The sequence below is a fragment of the Malaclemys terrapin genome, chromosome 14 (genome assembly GCF_027887155.1).
Source record: "Malaclemys terrapin pileata isolate rMalTer1 chromosome 14, rMalTer1.hap1, whole genome shotgun sequence".
NCBI classification, from domain to species: domain Eukaryota; kingdom Metazoa; phylum Chordata; order Testudines; family Emydidae; genus Malaclemys; species Malaclemys terrapin.
In genome coordinates this window covers 29,955,841-29,974,116 of record NC_071518.1, presented here as the reverse complement: position 1 = coordinate 29,974,116, position 18,276 = coordinate 29,955,841, and the positions used below count along the sequence as shown (strand labels likewise).

The 18,276-nt window shown below is 39.8% G+C and overlaps 1 protein-coding gene across 12 annotated transcripts in view; it reads right to left on the bottom strand.

Moving 5' to 3' along the window:
• Nucleotides 1–3,304: 3,304 nt before the first annotated feature.
• Nucleotides 3,305–18,276, bottom strand: part of CHD9 (chromodomain helicase DNA binding protein 9) — a 192,592-nt gene continuing 177,620 nt past the window's right edge. For all 12 annotated transcript variants that reach the window (XM_054048599.1, XM_054048603.1, XM_054048604.1 and 9 more), the window contains 3 exons: nucleotides 15,793–15,921; nucleotides 9,733–9,837; nucleotides 3,305–6,742 (listed from right to left, as the gene is read on the bottom strand). In XM_054048599.1, the coding sequence (XP_053904574.1) occupies nucleotides 5,888–6,742; nucleotides 9,733–9,837; nucleotides 15,793–15,921 (1,089 nt within the window). In that variant the 3' untranslated portion in view covers nucleotides 3,305–5,887. The remainder of the gene's footprint in view (nucleotides 6,743–9,732; nucleotides 9,838–15,792; nucleotides 15,922–18,276) is intronic.

The window sequence follows — 18,276 nt, the reverse complement described above, 5'->3', positions numbered from 1 at the left end:
ACTCCACCTGAGTTGAAATCTCCCACACATATCCAGCAGGGGATATCTCCACACTGGAGTCTCCTCACAAGGGATAGTGTTGACAGAGCCAATTCCTTACACCTCCCGTCTGAACCAGCAACATGCAGTGAAGGGGGTGTGTGTCTAGAGCACAATGCACTCTGGTAATCCCCAACTGATGTATTGTTCTTAGGTAACCAGTTACCTGTCTGCCTTTCCACCCACCCCTGGAATGCAGTGAAAGACGGATGCCATAGACAATCTGGCCCAATTGTTTACTTGGTCTAAGCTGAATTATCTTCTTCTGACTCAAAAATCTTGTGCTAAACTCCAAGACTTTCCCCTGGGGGGGAGGGAGGCGGAACCTTTGCAAACCTCTCTGATGTTTTGTCCTTGTAATTCTTACATTTCCATCGAAGGCTTTTAGCATTAGAACATCTTTTAGTACTTAAAAGTAAGCGTGAATTACACCTGTAGCCATGTTTATTTGAAATATGGTGAGTACTTAATTGCAATATGCAAGTTCTGCTTCCTCAAGGAAATTTTAATTGAAACTTTAATTTCAGAAGAAACATTTAATCATCAGAAATCATTTTATCTGTGGTGTCTCAATTTTACTAGAATTAGACTATTTGCATTTCAATCCTGTGATTAAAGCAAAATTATCAGGATTATTACATTCTAGAATCAGAATGCAGACAATGCATTTTAAGCAGCTACCACTCAATTCAGGAAATCAAAACTTTGTTATTGTCCTTTCCTCTGAGCTGGCTACAAAGAATGGCTCTCTGCTTACTAAAATAACATCATCACCTTAGTTAGTAAGTCAGAAAGCTATCTGCTGCAGTGCACCGTCATCTACATTAGGAATTATTGCACTGGTGTAGCTACACAGATGCAACCCCTCCCCCTCTCAAAGTACATGCATGTCACTGGTATATAAATTGAAAACGGGGTAAACTGCAGCGGTGCAAATCCCACTTTACACCAATGCAGATTCTCTACCCTAATACTGGTATAGCTAAACAGTGCAAAAATCCCTAGTGTGGACAGACCTTAATAATCTTTACAATGCAAAGTACGTATTATGTATTACATCCCAAAATGCTTTATAAAATATCACAGATATACAAGCCATACACAGAGATCATTTAATCCGCCTCTTGAATGCAGCCAATACTAAGGTGAAACATCTTTTTGACAGTATAGTGGTGGTGTAATAATTTAGGGGAGGAAGTGAAGAATACCATATCCAGTTGAAATTGCAGGGAGAGTTTAGGTAGAATTAGCATCTTGGGCTGGAATTTGCCCAAAACAGCAGACTTAAAATCTCATCTGGTATACCGAATACTGAGTCTTGAATGACCACTGATATTCATGACTTGTTAATCAGGTGCACTTTGCTTCCTGAGGTGCTAACTCCATGCTAGGATATTGATTCAGTACCAATTTACAAGACTGTCACTTCATCTGTACATATACACTGCAGCTGGGAGCATGCTTCCCAGCTTGAATAGACATATGCTATCTCTGCTCAAGCTAGCAGGCTAAAAATAGCAGTGTAGCAGCACAGGTGGCAGTTCAGGCTAGCCACCCGAGTGCAAAACCACCCAGGACTCCTGGGTACATACTTGGGCAATTAGCCCAAGCCAGTGTGTGTGCTACCCCTGACCACACTGCTATTTTTATTGCACTAGATCAAGTAGAGCTAGCACATGTCTGTCTACTCAAGCTGGGAAGTAGAGGTACTCACTGAGTCACCAACACCATTGCTTACACCAGTGGTTCTCAAACTTTTGTACTGGTGACCCCTTTCACATAGGAAGCCTCTGAGTGTCCCCCCCCCCTTATAAATTAAAAACGCTTTTTAATATATTTAACACCATTATCAATGCTGGAGGCAAAGCAGGATTTGGGGTGGAGGCTGACAGCTTGCGACCCAGCATGTAATAACCCCGCAACCCCCTGAGGGGCCCCAATCTCCAGTTTGAGAACCCCGGGCCTACACAATCTGTATATTCCTTTGAAATCTCTTTCAAGTACTGATCCTTCTACAGTTTAACTTGTGAGAGACCTGAAAGGATTACATCCAAAGATGGTATAGCTATGAACCATATATATAATTTTCTTTATTTATCAGCTGCTTTGAAATGTATGACTATTTCTTCTCAAATGAGCCCTTTGAAATAAAAACAAAGCTATCAGAGCTTCTGCCAGATCTCCAAATTTAAAATAGGACAAAGACATGTTAACTAAATTAGGTATACATTCATCTGAAAAAGGAGTAACAGAGAGCACACTGAAGACCTAAAGATAGGATTCAGATGAGAATAGATAAGATGGATGCCACTGAACTAACAGTGAGTAGCAGACTGAAACAAGAAGGCGCAGACAACTAGGGACCGTACAGGAAAGATATATTTATCCTGAGTGGCTTAAACTAAAGGTAGCAATAGCAGTTGCAGCTGCCAATGTAATCAAAAGATTTAGACAAGCACTTAAAAGGTAACGGGATATAAAAGCAAAACAGATTGATAGACAGATTTAGATGGGCATTATGGCTCTCCCAGCCACATCCACCTTCTGGCCTAATATTTTACTATGATAAAATACTAGAAATAAATGACTTTAAAGCTAATCAAATTTTGGGCCTAAACCTTGACAGTCTCCTCTTTCCTAGCAATAGCTATCAGGTGGCATATTTCAAAGATTGTGTGGTTATTAATGGTTTATTTTGTTTATAGGATCAGAGATTTATTTTCAGTATAATTTGGCTGTTATTTTCCCTTCAGATTTTCATAAAAATTAGAGATTAAGTTTCATAAGATTATCTAGTGCCTTCCCCTGGCTGTGCAGGATGTGGGATATATCCATCATGTTTTAAAATTACCTTATTTTGTGTAAAATAACCTGATTTTTTTTTTAATTGAACTGTTCTTGGTTCAGCAAGTTATCTTGTTATAATACTGTATCTGAATAACACTGGTAGAATCAGCACAATACCCATATAAATGCTAGAGGAAATAGGCTGAAATGGATTCTCTCAGAAACCAGGGAAGAACACCAGTAAGTTACCATTAACTAATTCACAGAATTTGTATGTAGTTATATCAAAACAGTTACATGACCTTGACTTAAATTCTTAACTTTGAATAACTTCAAGTTTTATATTTTGTAACGCATCTTAATGTGTGTTTTAACACCTTGGAATTCTACTAATAGCTTCACCTACACTGCTCACAGGTATAAATTTAATCTGCATTCATGTTAAAAATTATTTTCACGTATCAAGCCTGACATCATGGGTAGTCAAAGAATATGTTTAATAAAAAATAATTAAACTTCCATTTCCTCTATAGAACATCATAGAAAGTAATTCAATAAATTACAAATGACTTTTTAAGACGCTTGTTCAACTACAGAAAGCAAATTCAGACTACACAGAACACAACTGGCAAATATTGCAAATGTCCAAAAGAAAAACTGGACTAAGACTTGTATCATGAAGCCTGAAACAAGGGATAGAAATACAAGGCAGTAATAGCTAAAGTTCTTTTAGTAACTACCAACACACACTTTATCATCACCTTGGATATCCTTTTAACTGTAACCTCAGTATTAGTGTAAATCTACTGAAGTTTCCTTACAACCCTTAACTTTATACAACCATATTTGCATATTGTTTAGCTGATAGTGGGACACATTTTTCCTCTTCCAATTGATAATGATTAAAAATAAATCCAATACATTATGTTCAAGTCTATATCAGCCTTAATTATTTTAAACTGTAATTGCCTTATTACATAGAAAGAGAATCATAGAACGGTAAGCAAACTCACTTGACCATAATTAGGAAAATACTTTATTTAATAAATTTGATATAAATTAGGTTTTAGCCACAAGATTTAGTATTTCTTTTGTGGGGAAAGGGTGTTGTTGAAATACTCCATCAGCAAATTAAGTTAATAACTGTGTTTGAAAAACTTTGGCTATTTCATAGATGCATCCTAGTTAAACAAAAGTGCTATATTACAAAGGGCAAAAATATTAAATATGCAATACATCCCTTCATGATGAAGAATTGCTACACCCTTCTCTTGGCAGGTTTTAATTTTCACTATTGCTAAGACACTGTATGAAAGGCCAAAAATCAGAATACTATTGTGGGAAAATACAGTAACGGGATTTTCACAATCCAAATGGGACTTGTATAATTGTGTAATTACATGTAATACTGCTTCTAATCATGGGGTTAATTATTTTGCACATAGAAACATATAATGTATTGGAAAAGTTCTTGGTAAAAAACAAAGTCTTGTTTACTATACAAGCGAGCAACAGAACTATATCAAAATATACAGTTTTTTTTTTTTTTTTTTTTAATTTATCCCTTTGAAAAGCTTTTTTCAATGACTTCTACTAGTACCTGTATATATTCTCTCTGAGCACTTCCCTATTCTTGGACCACAAATGAGATAACTAAAGTCAATCGAAATCTCAGTTCAAACATGTAAGTGTGAATCTGGGCCTCTACCATGTCAGAGTAATAGCAGCTTCAGCAGAAAGAGGAATCATATCACACATCAAATATTAGACTGATTTTATACAGTAAAGGGTTCTAAGGATTTGGATTTGAACAGATGGCTTATGCCCTGTTATTGTTGTTTCCAGGAATAAGTTATCTGTCTTTACTATTCAAAGTGCTTTTTTTTTATTTTATTTTAAATTGGGCAACTCAGCATAATATATAAACTAAATCCTCAAGAATGATTTTGGGTAACATTTCGTCATAACATTTAGTCATATTTAAACCTGTAGAGAAGTCTAAACTCAAAATGAATTTAAACTATCAATATTCTTCTTTACCATTATCATCTGGTAATCCCAGGAGGCTTTGTTACATAAAACACAAATAAAAATCTACACAAACAAAGCAAACAAACATTTTTTTACATGAAGTATGCAGTGTTGAAAGGTCTTTTCAGTGGCACTTCATGATAGTTTGCCTTTTCTGAGTTTTGGGGATACTACTCCTCAATCGGGACATTGTATTTCTGTGGAGGGAGCCCAAAACTTTGCAAGGTTTAAACTAAATAGGTCTCTGTGGTGCCAAAGAAGGATGAGATAGGACTATTTTGTGTCAACTTCCCTTTACTGTTATCAAAGAGAACGCTTCTGGTGAGAAAAAACAGTCCTATCTCTTGCCAGATTAACATGATATCATAGAGGGTGTGTTTAAAAACAAAACAAAACCTGAAAACAAGTATAGAAACCAATGTAAACTTCCTAAACTAACTCAGCTGAGGTAACAGATAGCCAGTTTAACTGGCTGATTGGGAAACTTTTTTCCTCCTTTTAAACACACTTGTACCTGAATTGGAAACATCAGCAGTGCATCGCAACACTACAGCATTTTCATGTAATTAAAGCAATGGATGGTGATGTAGATTCTACAGCTTTCATGACATTCATTAGCTGCCCAAATTATTGCTGAGTTTTGATCTGTAAATTATAAGTGTCAAGGAGGCTGTAAAACTATATTCAAATTAAATCAATAATATGCCTAAAATATTCTGTGTTCACTGCAAATATATTAAATATACAGCTCTTACTGAGCATTATTTTCATAAAATAACCTCCCAACAAAATTATGCCATTTGTTGTAATTTTACACCATTGTGTATTGATAGTACATACAAGTTCAGAAACTTATGAACTTCAAGAAATATTACATGCAAAACATCTCTGAAAGCAGTTTGCACTTCTAAACAAATACTGAAAGTTCAGTCAATAAATCATTTGATGCGCTCAACACTGGGTTATTTACAATGAAATAATTAAAGAATAAATTCAAAATCAGTTCATAATTTAAGTACATAGTCTAGGGTCAGTCTTCATCACTAGAATCTGAATCCTCAGATGAAGACGATGTACTGTCAGATCCAGATGAAGCATCTGCTTTCTCTGAACCCTCATCTGTGCTGTTTTCATTATGAGAACTTGGCTCCGTTCCCCCTTTGTCTTCCTGATCTCTAATCCTAGAATTTTCCTCCTTTTCCTCTGTAGCCTTGGCTGAGCCTGTGTCATTGTTTTCAGTGTTCTGTACATCAAAAATATTGGATTGGGACAATGCTGGGATATGAAGATTAAGGCCTGGAGTGAGAAGCATCCCTGGATAAAGTATATTGGACAAAAGTAACGGGTTAAGAGCTAAAGGGTTGGCAGCAGCAGAGGACGTAGAGGGAGAACTTGACACAGAGTCTTCACCACCATTATTTGCATGTTGGTTTTCTGTCCTTTCTTTCTTTACATCTGGCTCTTTTGAGTCATTTCCCTTTTTCTCCTCTGAAACAGATTCTGTAGACTTTGTTAGGAGTCCTCCCATACCCAGCAAGTTTGGTAATCCAGCCATTCCTGACAGTAGCATGGGGAACATGGCAGCCATATTCTTAGCTTCTCCAGTAGTTAGTCCAGCAGGCATTCCCATTAATCCTGCTGTTACTTGCAGTGATTGCAAGTTTTGCAGGTTTTGTTGTAAGGCCTGAAGAGTAGATAGATCCACTCCTGGAAGTAATCCATTAGCTAGCAAAGGGTTGACCGAAACATTTGCTGCTGTTGCAGCTGCTGCTGCAGCTGTTGCCTTGGCAATCTCACTTTTAGGCCGTCTCCCCCTCCTGCTTACTTCTTCTCGTACAACAGGCCCAGTGAGAATACGGTCAAACATACCTTCAGGAAGAAATCCCTGAAACAGATACAGTCTATATTAATATATGAAAATGAATGCCACTACAGGAAGATAAGGTTAAAGCTATGTTGGTTAAAAATTAAATACTCAAGAATAGTTCCCCAAACCATTCTGTTTAACTAAATTTAGCACAGCAGTTTGATTAACCAGACAACTCCCTGAAAGTTTGTGACTGATCTGTGCTGTCACTTCCCAAAGGTACTTCATTCAAGCCTCAATCCTGTAACCAATGAGCCCTGTAACCCTGAATGGTCCTCTGTACCCACATTGATCCCTACTACCTTTAATGGGGCTCTCCACAGACCCAGAAGATCATCCTCAACGGGTTTATTAGGATTTGACCTAAGCAATCTGAATTTAAGATTTAAAATCTAGTGTGGATTTAGGATCTTTCAACATATTTTAATGTAATTTCCAGATTCCAATAATTGATTTGATTTTTTTTAATACCTAGTTACTGTGACTACAAAGATAACAAGGCTATCCAATTTAATAGGAAAGATAATGTTGCATTTTCATGTGAAGCCATGATCTGGGAACATTTTAATGTTTCTTCACAGTTTGAAAGTCCAAATAAATTGAAATCGAAGACACTTAAAATCTTTTCTTGGGACCTAGAGTGGTGTTCTGCCAGCTATGTAAGTCCTATCTAGTGGTAAAGACAGGACTCTAATTGTGCTCTGGTGTTCTTTTTGAAGTACAGTTCTGCCTTGAAAACGGACTATAAAAATGGCACCACAGGATTCAATTTTTTATTATAACTCAATATAAAATTTGCTCAGTATACAAGATCCCTAATTTAAAAAAAACTGTCAGCCCTCATATTCAACCAGGGATTTGAAAATCAAGTTCTATTCTTTCTGCTTTCAGGATCACCATTAAAAAAAAAATTCTACAGGGCAAATTCTATTCTCATTTGTGTCTTGGTAATCATTGTCACCAGTTCTGCTCCTCGTTAATACTGTGATACTTCATTGCCCTGCATGGAGTGCCTGGGTATAAAAGAGGGCAGAACCTAGTCCTGCAACTGGAACTTTACAATTCTGTTGGCATATTAACCAGAATAGAATCTAGCTCACTGTTAGCTGTACTGGCCCTGCTATACCAACAAGAAAAAAAATAGTAAAAATTACTTTGTCACTAAAGCAAGTGCTCAGAACTTTCAATGAACGTAAGGATGAGTTAAGTAAGAAGATACTATTTTTAAATACTATAGTACTTATGATTAACTGCAGAAGCCTAAAATGTTGTTAAATAAATAAATAAAAACCCTGCAATCCTCTGCCTGAGGCTGACTGTGTACAGCAAATGTAGTACAATCCCCACCAGTTCTGGCAGGTGGGTATACAGACTTCACAGGATTACCACCAGAAATTATCTTAATCTCTATGTGGACATGAGGAGTGGAAGGGTAAATAAAGTTCCTAGAGCAGGATTTTGTTATCCAACATTTTGAGGCCTGCACCTCTAGCCACTTCTATTTGCATGGAGATAAAGGAGGGTAGGTTTACAGCTTTGTGTCCATAGGTAGGTGATGGTGGTGATGTGTTAAAAAAAAAAAAAAAAAAAAAAAAAAGGTACTCATCCCAATAAAACAAAGGACAGATGAATCAGTTATACAGTTTTCACAATGAAAATATATGCATGCTGTTTTGCTGAGCCTGAAGACAAAAAACAGCATCAATAATTAAATGAAATTTTCCCTTTCAACTTACTGGGGTACAAACCTCAAATAAAATGATCTGTGTTATTTTGATCTACTGCACTTATAACAGACTGTCACTTTTTACAGATAACAGGATTTGTTTTTTGGGTTTGTTTTTTCATTACAGAAATAAAAACATCCTTGTAGATTCCTTCTTCTGTACCACGTGTCCCATGAGATTTGGATATTTCCTACAAGTTCTACAGAAAGGGGAAAATTTGTAAGTGGCCTCAAATTGTGGTCACAAATTTTTGCGTACACCTATGTGTGCACAAAGTGTACATCTGGCAAATCAGGTTGGCACATGCACAATTATTTGATCTGCAAATGTGAATGCAAACTGTGTGTCCACAAATAGCTGCAAATTCAGTTTTTCAAACTCTATTAAAATTTGGTTTACAATGCAGAAGGGGCTGCAATAAATGTATATTCTTAGAGCTACATTCATAAGTCTAACCTGGGAAAAACTACACATTAGATGCATCTTACTATTGGCATTAAGCTGCTCCCATGCCAGTGGGGAGCATGTTCCTTCTGTCACACAATTCTAGTAGCACATACAGAGTGGAGAGCCAAACAGAAGAAACACAGGTGAGGCCAGAGCAGCACAAACCATGCTCCTGGGAATCAGAGGGCACAAGACACTAGAGTAAAATTTTCTGAAGTGCCAACTGATTCAGGATCCTAAGTCCTATTTTCGAAAGAGACAAGTCACATGAGACAAGCAATTCAGAAAATTTTGCTCTAAGTCTAGTTTATGATCTCTATTTTAAAAGCCTGCTCACTGTAAAGCTGTAAATATTAAACACATTTTTTATTCTACAAGGACAGATGTATGACACCCCAAACAATTGAACTTTTACAATATATAAATCTCACTTCCACTGGAATCTGCCTAACAATACAGTTCTGAACTAGAAAATAAAATGCAGAACATAATAGCTATTTTAATAAATAGCTGGCTCTTAAGTTAGGTACCTAGTACAATTAAATCAATCTTCAAAAATTCTACTTGCTCATTTTCCCAGGAGAAGTAATTTTATTTTGATGGCCAATTAAAATTTTAATTTTGTAATTACCTTCATCATTGTGGCAAAGGATAGATAAGTAGATATCATGGGTAGGCAGGTAGATTTTCCTAAGAGCATCCAAAGGTACATTAAATAACGGTTGCCTGACTTTAGTATCTGAAACTAATGCTAGTATCGGTCTGTTTCTTTCTTTAAAAAAAAAGAGCAGATTTCACATGATAGGTCACATTGTTCATCCTGTAAATACTCACAGACTGTTTCACAACATCTCCCCATTCAGGAGCTACTCCATACTCAGGATTTTCTTTCAAGAATCTGCACAAGTCCTTCAGTGGTGGAGCAAAAGCACCTCCCACCTAAGAAATAAAAAGTTTTGAGAAGAAACATTTCTCAGTTTACTTTGGATTTTCCTGATTTGATACTCTGGTTTCATTTATGTCTTTTTCAAAAAATCATATATAACCTGACAGCATTTGAAAGCGAAACAGCACTCCAGGTTTGTCATTAGTTTCTGTCAGAATGGAATAAAATAGGTGCTCAATAAATCTGTACCAGTCGTCAGCAGCCACTAAACTCACATATAGTAACTTCAGTATCTGACAATCTTACTAATGTAAGATTTAGTATAAATGCCAGGGTTCATTTCAGAAATATACTGAAATGGGATGGTGTCACACGAATAATGAATATATGAAAGCAGGTGTCAAAGTTTAAAAAGGAAAATTCATACTCCTTTTGTTTATTAAAAATTGCTTACCTTTTGGTGGGTGAATCAGTTCTAACCTATCACCCCTGATTCTGCTTTTCAAGAGGCACCCTTTTTGTCTAATAAGAGCTGCTCTTTCTGGCAGGGTAAACTATTTATTTTCCTATAGTTCCCCCCCCAAGTCAAACTTTAATTTTGAGTTAAGGTTTCTAAACAGCATCTCCCATCAATGCATCCCACAAAAAGCAATGAAATAAGCAGTTAAGTCATCAAAAATCCTTGTCATCAACTCCCCTTTTTTATACCTCATCATGACGTGGAAGGGGAGAAGTAGGGTTTGATCTAGGACAGAGCTGAATGAAAGGAAGGAAAGGGAAGAGGAGCACTTCCTCTGTTCTTCTCCACTCAAGCTCCTTTCAGCTCAAGCCTCATTTTTAATTCACACTCCCCATGTCCTCCACATCTCTGTTAACTGCCAGACCTTCTCTAACCAGCTCTTCATCCCTCCTTGGCAGTGGTGGATTAGCCACAGGGCCAAAGGTGCCTGTGTCCAGGGGCCCCAGCCAATTGGAGCGCCCCTCCACCCCAACCTGCTCCGCCCACCTGGCACTCCTGCTGGGGAGTGGGGTTGGGGTGCACAGGCTTCCTCTGTTCCCCAGCAGGAGTGCTGGGCGGCCGGACACGGGGCTGGGCAAGCCCCCGTGTTCTGACCCTATTTCTCCAGCAGTGGTGCCGTAGGGGAAGGGGGGCACTTGTTCGGGTCCACAAAACAGAAATCTGCCTCTGCTCCTTAGCTCCCCATGGGGCTGCCGCATGGATAACAGAGAACCAAAAAGGGAAGAGCAGAAATGAGCCAGGTGATCGGGGATGTTGGGGCAGGGTAGTGATTGGGAACATAGAAGGTAATGGGGCAGGCAGTTTACAGTGGTGAATCTCGTTGCAGCAAAGAGGGAGTATCGCTGTGCAGGCAGCTTGTGGCGGGGAGAGCTCAAATGTCTCTGCACTGGGACAACCATCTTTGATAGGGTTCCCCAGTGCTGTTGGCTCAGCTCCCTGGGATACCACCATGGGAGAACATAGTGTATTTGGGTCAAGACACTGGCACTGGCTCCTCCTGGGGCTGCTGGGGAACTTAGGGGAGTCCTTCCAATGCTGGTACAGGTCTTGGTACAGACGCACTGGGATTCCCTCATTTTAGAGCCCCCCACCCCCCAAATCACATACCCAGGCCTTCCTGAATCCTGCACTCCATCCAGGCAGCTTTATGAATGAGTTGGCGGTATTAGAGGGCCTAAAAATTGGGCATGGGGGAGTGAGCGGCGAGCAAGGGACAGGAGGTTTGGGGATTTTAGTTGCAGAAGAGTGTTTTGACCGGAGGTCCTCAGGCCACAGAAGAGGCTTCGGAGACCAGTGCTTTTGAGGCAATGGTGCTTGAAAGTCTTCCTGGTGCTGCTCCCTCATTCTCCTACACAAAAGCACAGAGCCACTGGGAGCCCTTGATTGATACATCAGTATTTATGTGCAGCGTAGCTCCTTTTTCCTGGCACTGCTGTTTGGTGTGCTGGACAGCTAAGGCTGCAGTACCAGAAGAGCTGAGTGTCTGTGCATTGATGAAAGAGCACTTGAAGGGCTCCCTACAGTAATGCTGCTTTGGGTACACTGTTCAGACTCAAAACCACACCCATGCCCACCACCCCAAACTCACTCCGACATACGGAAGTGTTTCCACTTTATTTCCCTGCACATTACCCTTCCCCAAAGCCCAGCTGAATTCCTTCATGCCCTTCCCAATCCCTGATCCATCTGCCTGCAATTCCACATCCCTACCCCCAGCCACATCTCTCCCCAAGAACAGCTCCCTTTACCCTGCTATGAAACCTGCCAACATGACTCATAATGGGTATGTTGGTGAATCAGAAAGCAGGTTGGCAGAATGAACACAGAAATAGCTGACAAATCTGAGCAATTCTATTGGCCAGTCTCAGTACAAGATAACCTACTGAATTAATTTTAAAAACCTTGAAAGTAGATGATGTCTGAAATGTAACAGAAGGTATGCATGAAGTTTAGAATTTCTGGTGTTTGTGGCTGTTTAGCTAGAGTCATCCAAAGAAGTGTATGAAAACCAAGGCAAAACTTCAAGGGGGCATTTTTCAAGTGTTTCCTTTGGAAAAGTTAGCAAACCCTTTATTAAGAAAGATTACATAGAACATTAATTTGTCCTCTGAAAATTTACAGTGAACTTGCTGAAAGTATAATTCTCAACACAATCATAACTAAGGAATCACTACCAGTGCTTGTCTAATATACCCCTCCCCCCTTCTGTTTGTTCCCTCTTTGTTTACTCTCCAGCTAAGTCTCCTTTGTCTCCATCACCCATCAGAGGCTTCTCACATTTGTCTCTGGAAGTGACAGACTGGACATGACTGAGAAGTCAACACTCGCCAAGAGACTCTATATCATCAGTATACTTATTTTCTATTTTAAATATTGGTGTGAACTGTAGTATCTTGGATACCACTCAATGCCAAAACAGTAACATTATAATAGCAAGCACTGTATTTGTGATAGATACTTAACACAAATAACACTAGGGTTGAGATCTATTCTTGATCAGACAACACACAATGCTGTCTTTGGAAGATAAAAATCATGAGATGTCAAACAGACCAAATACACAACCATACAACCTGAAATGAATCATGCATGCAGAGGGTTTACACACACACACACACACACACACACACACACACACACACACACACACACAAAATCAAATGTCGAAGAAACAGGACTGGAAGCGTTATCACTTTGGCTGTGATCTTTTCAGAACTCCTATTAAGAAGGAATGTGATGGGTCATTACTTTGACAGAAGACATCCAAGGTTCTGAAGAAGTGGTTGGTGGTCATTTTTCCCTCCGAAGTCAGTATGGAACCAATATTACTGAGGGACTTGTGATGCTGAAGATTACAACTTTCAGGTGACATTTAACACTAAGGACTTGACCTTAGTCAAGTCAAATACCACAGCAATTTTTGCAAGAACAGACTTGTTAATCCTGGTGTTCTGGCCCAATTCAACTTGGGTAATTATGTTCTGCCTACCTACAATTCTCCCTGTTATTTCAACTGGATGGGGTATTCTTCACTTTCTGTTCTAAACTGTTGAGCAATGTTCCTGGGGACTTTTAAATGGTTGCAATACTTCCATGATGGGTGAAGTGATTTTGTAAATAACTTTGAGATCCTTCTGCATGAAAGGTGTTATACAAATGCAAACCATCATTATATGTCAAGCATCACAGACTTCTGAGTAAAAAAGTCACCACACTTTTGTAATAATGGATATTTTTAAGATTTACAGAACCACCACCAAACATCATCAAGATCCAGCCTGTTAGTGAAGCATACTTTCAGTGTTCTACAGTAAAAAGCCACAACATCTGCAGGCTTTGGCTGCATTTAAACTTTTGTCTTCAACCACACAATAATACATCAGTAATCTACTAATGCACACATTGGTGAGGCTTATTGCAAACTCCACCTTAAGCAAAAACGAAATACATGTTAAAGTAGTTTATGAAACTATTCTTCCATTATGTAAAAAATGTTCATAGTAGATTGATAAAAGGAAATACTAGAAAAAAGGGTTTTCTATGCAATTTTAAATATATTTAAATTAATTTTCAGGAATTTTTTTCTTTATTGTTAAGGTTCCACGGACTCCTTGGATCCCTTTTCTCTCTTCTTATTCCCCCCAGTTTCCTAAAGCCCCTTCAGAAGCACACATTGCATCCCTCTTGTGATTTCCAGGTCATTTTCAACAGTAACTAAACTGAGAATATTGAATGAATTATTATTAAATTTTTGAAACAGAAATTGAGAATTGAAAGTGTCCAGAGGTTTAAAAGTACTGGGGCTCATGAGATGAGATCATTTTAAAATCATCTCACCTCTTGGGTCTTCAAGTACATGACCCTCTTGTGTTAGCAGCCCATCATTAGCTAAGGGGACATTTCTTCTCCTCTATCACCCTGTAAGGGTACAAGAGGATGAGAGGAGAAATCTATAGATTTTGTGGAGTGCAATATGCTGTGCTGGTACAAGCTGAGCTGCCAGAAGTTGCTGCAAGAGCCATGATGAAAGAGAAGAAAGGAAATTTTCACCTGCTAAGTAGAGGTCTGCTTGTGCCTAATTTTTAGGCCTGACCCAGACTCAAGCTCACTTGAGTGAGTCAAGTTATTTTCCAACCCAACCCAGACACTTTCCCACAAACCTTAATCAACACCATCACTGCCACCTCTTGCCCAGGGAGCTGACTCTCCTCCTCCTCCAAGGGGCTGGCATGGCAGCAGCTACATGCCTTGCTGATGCCATCCACTGCCCCTTGCTGTGCTGCCTGCAGTGTGGAATGAGAGGCGTTGTGCGACTTTCCACGCTCACTCTTCAGCATAACAGTGCAGCGAGGTGGGGATGGCCAGCAGAATGGGGCATGCAGCCGCTGCCATGCTAACCCCACGAGCAGGAGGAGGACAACTGACCTGAACCAATACCAGGAGGGTCCTTTTGTTTTCCCATCTCACCCGGACCCAACATTTGTAGTTGTGTCCCGCTGGGTGCAGGTCAGGTCTACTCCTCACTTGCAAATCTGGTGAATTCTTTTTGCACTCACACTACGAATCATGCAAAAATTACTGGCAGCTCAGCCTGCTCAACTCTGTAGATTTACCCAACACAAACCCTGTAGATCTAGAACCGTCTCTACCCTACCAGGAGGATGGAGAAGAAATGTCCTTTAATGAGCTGTTAACATTAGAGGGATGTGTGTTTGCAGACAGAAGAGTGAGCTGCCAGGAAATCTAGTCATTAGCATGTCTGTTTAAACAAAACTTTTAACCCAAGTAACAAGGTTGACAAATTTTTAACACTTGACAAATTTTTTATAAAATTATTTGCTGGAAATATTTATACTAAGTTAACTCTGGCAGGAATGGTCTAGCAATATCGAGAGAGGGGGTGACAACGGAATTTTAGCTTAAAAAAAGTTTTCACTCTTCTGGGAAAGAAAAATTACTGTATTAAAACATCAATTTAAGAATATCCCCCTAATAAATGTAAGCAAATCCAGAGCAGCTCCCACTTATCAATCTGTTTTTCCACACAGTGACACCAACCCTATAGCTGCATTTTCACAGTACTTGATCATTTAGAATTTACTCGTTATTATGAAGCCTCAGTTTAATACTGTACTATTCTTAGCAGATGAAATTCACCCAGAGCAGGGGCTCATGCATGACCCTATAAAAGTCTTCAAATTTTTTAACATGGGGTTGGAGTACTGCATAGGACATTGTGCAGGCCCTCTTTATTGGGTGAATTCCACCCAATAGAAACATACAATGCTGTGTATACACTTCGTGCGTGTAATTTTGCACAGAATCTCCAGAATAATTTTGCAGCAACTTACGAAAGTTTTCCATTTACAAATTAACTTAATAAAACAAACTTTAGACTGTACATAAGGACTTCCTAGCAGAAGATATGAACACGTAATTTCACATTTGTGTTTGGACAAAATGAGAGTGGACACAGTAATAGGATTACCTTTCTAGCATTTCTTCTATTGATCAGCTGAACACGTTCTTCACCAGTGAGACTATTAACATCCAGTTTATTAGGGTTTCGACAACGGTGCCTTTTTTGTTTGGGCCTCCCATCATGAAGCTGCATTCTCTGTTTTAGAGGGATTTAAATAATGAATTATTAATATTAGTTTTCTAGTAAAACTACTTACAAAAGTGCTGAGAAAGTGGACTTGTTTATTTATTCTTATAAGCAACTCTCTCATTTTAAGGTAAATCTTTTCATATTTCCAACATCACAAGCAGTCTTACCTTGTACAGTAACTCCTGAAAAATGCTACTTTAAGCAAAACGATGTGAAGTGAATCCAATTTCCCCATAAAAATTAATATAAATGCGGGGGGAGGGGGAGGTTCCAGGGAAAAAGTATTCACCAGAGAAAAGCCTATCTATCTATCTATCTATACATATACACACAAATACATACATACATACACAGAGTATAAGTTTTAAACAAACAATTTAATACTGTACACAGCAATGATGATTGTGAAGTTTGGTTGAGGTGGTGAAGTCAGAGGGTGGAAGAAGATTGGATATTTCCCAGGGAATGCCTTACTGCTAAATGATGAACAACTACTCGGAGACCCCTCAAGGGTTAGCACGTTGTTAATGTAGCCTCACACTCTACAAGGCAGCACGAATGGAGAGAGGGGAGACAGCATGGCAGAGAGAAACAGAGACACACACCGTGTGTGTGAGAGTGTGTATGAGAGAGAAAAAAAGAGACACGCGTGCATTGCCCCTTTAAATATGCTGACCCCACTCTAAATACACTGCCTTTTAAAGTAGATCAGCAAGTTGAGACAGCAGCTGCAGCCAGCAAGCTCCCTCCGTCCTGAGCCCTGTCATGTCCCCCCCACTCTGTGGAGATGGGGTAAAGGAGTGGGGGGAAGTGGGGAAAGGGACACCCTGACATTAGCACTCCTCTTCCTCCCCCTTGCACAGCAAGCAGGAGGCTCCCAAGAGCAGCTCCAAGGCAGAGGACAGGAGCAGCACATGGCAGTCGGGGGAGGGACAGCTGAACTGCCCGGCAATTGATAGCCTGCTGGGTGGCTGCTGCACAGAAAACATAGGGGAGCGGGGAGCTGATAGGGGGGCTGCTTGTCCACCCTGGTTCCAAAGCCCCCACCAGCTAGCTCCAACAGGCTGCTCTTTCTCTAAGCAGTGGACAAAGCAGACAGCTGCCAAACGACGTTATAAGGGAGCATTGAGCAACTTTAAAAGAGCATGTTCTCTAATTGATCAGCAATGCAACAATGAAACAATGTTAACTGGGATGACTTTAAGTGAGCAGTACTGTACAGCTGTTATCTCCTGATTTTAAAAACAGACAGTCTCAGAGCAGTGTATGGCCAAATCCCCTGCACTACTCTGAAAATCTCAGTATAAAATTCTGGACATTCAGACTATGTTCTTTTAAAATGTATCAATACTCTTAATCTTTTCCAATTATACATTTACTTATCATCTAGTCAACATATAGTAGAGTAATGGCATTCATTGGGATGTAATGAGTATGAAACACTAAGGCCTTGGCTACACTTACCAGCTAGTTCGACGGCTGGAAATCGAAGTTCTGGGTTCGACTTATCGCGTCTAGTCTGGACGCGATAAGTCGAACCCGGAAGTGCTTGCCGTCGACTGCGGTACTCCAGCTCGGCGAGAGGAGTACCGCGGAGTCGACGGGGGAGCCTGCCTGCCGCGTGTGGACCAAGGTAAGTTCGAACTAAGGTACTTCGACTTCAGCTACGTTATTCACGTAGCTGAAGTTGCGTACCTTAGTTCGAATTAGGGGGGGTAGTGTAGACCAAGCCTAAGTTGTCACTCCCAGTTGCTAGTTTGCTGGGGGAGGAGAGTGGTGGAAAGAACAGGAAAAGGAAAATTGAGGTGACTTAAATGAAACAGGAGGCTCTTTGAGATGTGTGATCTGTATTCCACACATGGATACGCATGCACACCACATGCCTAAGTCAAGAATTTTTCACAAACAGCATCTTTTAACTTGCACATGCGCCCTGGCTCTCCTTGTGCTCCGAACCGACGGTATAAAGGGCGGCCTGGACCGATGCCTCTCCAGTTTCTACTCTTACCTCAAATCCAAAAAATCCGGAGCAGAAGGGACAGAGGGTGGGGAGTGGAATACAGATAGGGACGGCACATTTTGAAGAACCTCCAGTTACAGATAAGTAACCAGCATTTCTTCTTTGAGTGATGGTCCCTATGTGTATTCCACAGGTGGGAGATTAACAAGCAGTACTCAAATGCATGTTCGGTGTGAGGATGAAGAAGTGATAGCTGACTGTAATACTACTATCCTCACTGCTGTATCTTCCAGTAACTGCCCTACATATCTCTACCAGGTATCAGCCTCCTGGCAGGGTAGAGACAGTTTTAGAGATGCAGCAGAGGTTCCTTGAGCTTTAGTAGAATGAGCCCTCACTCC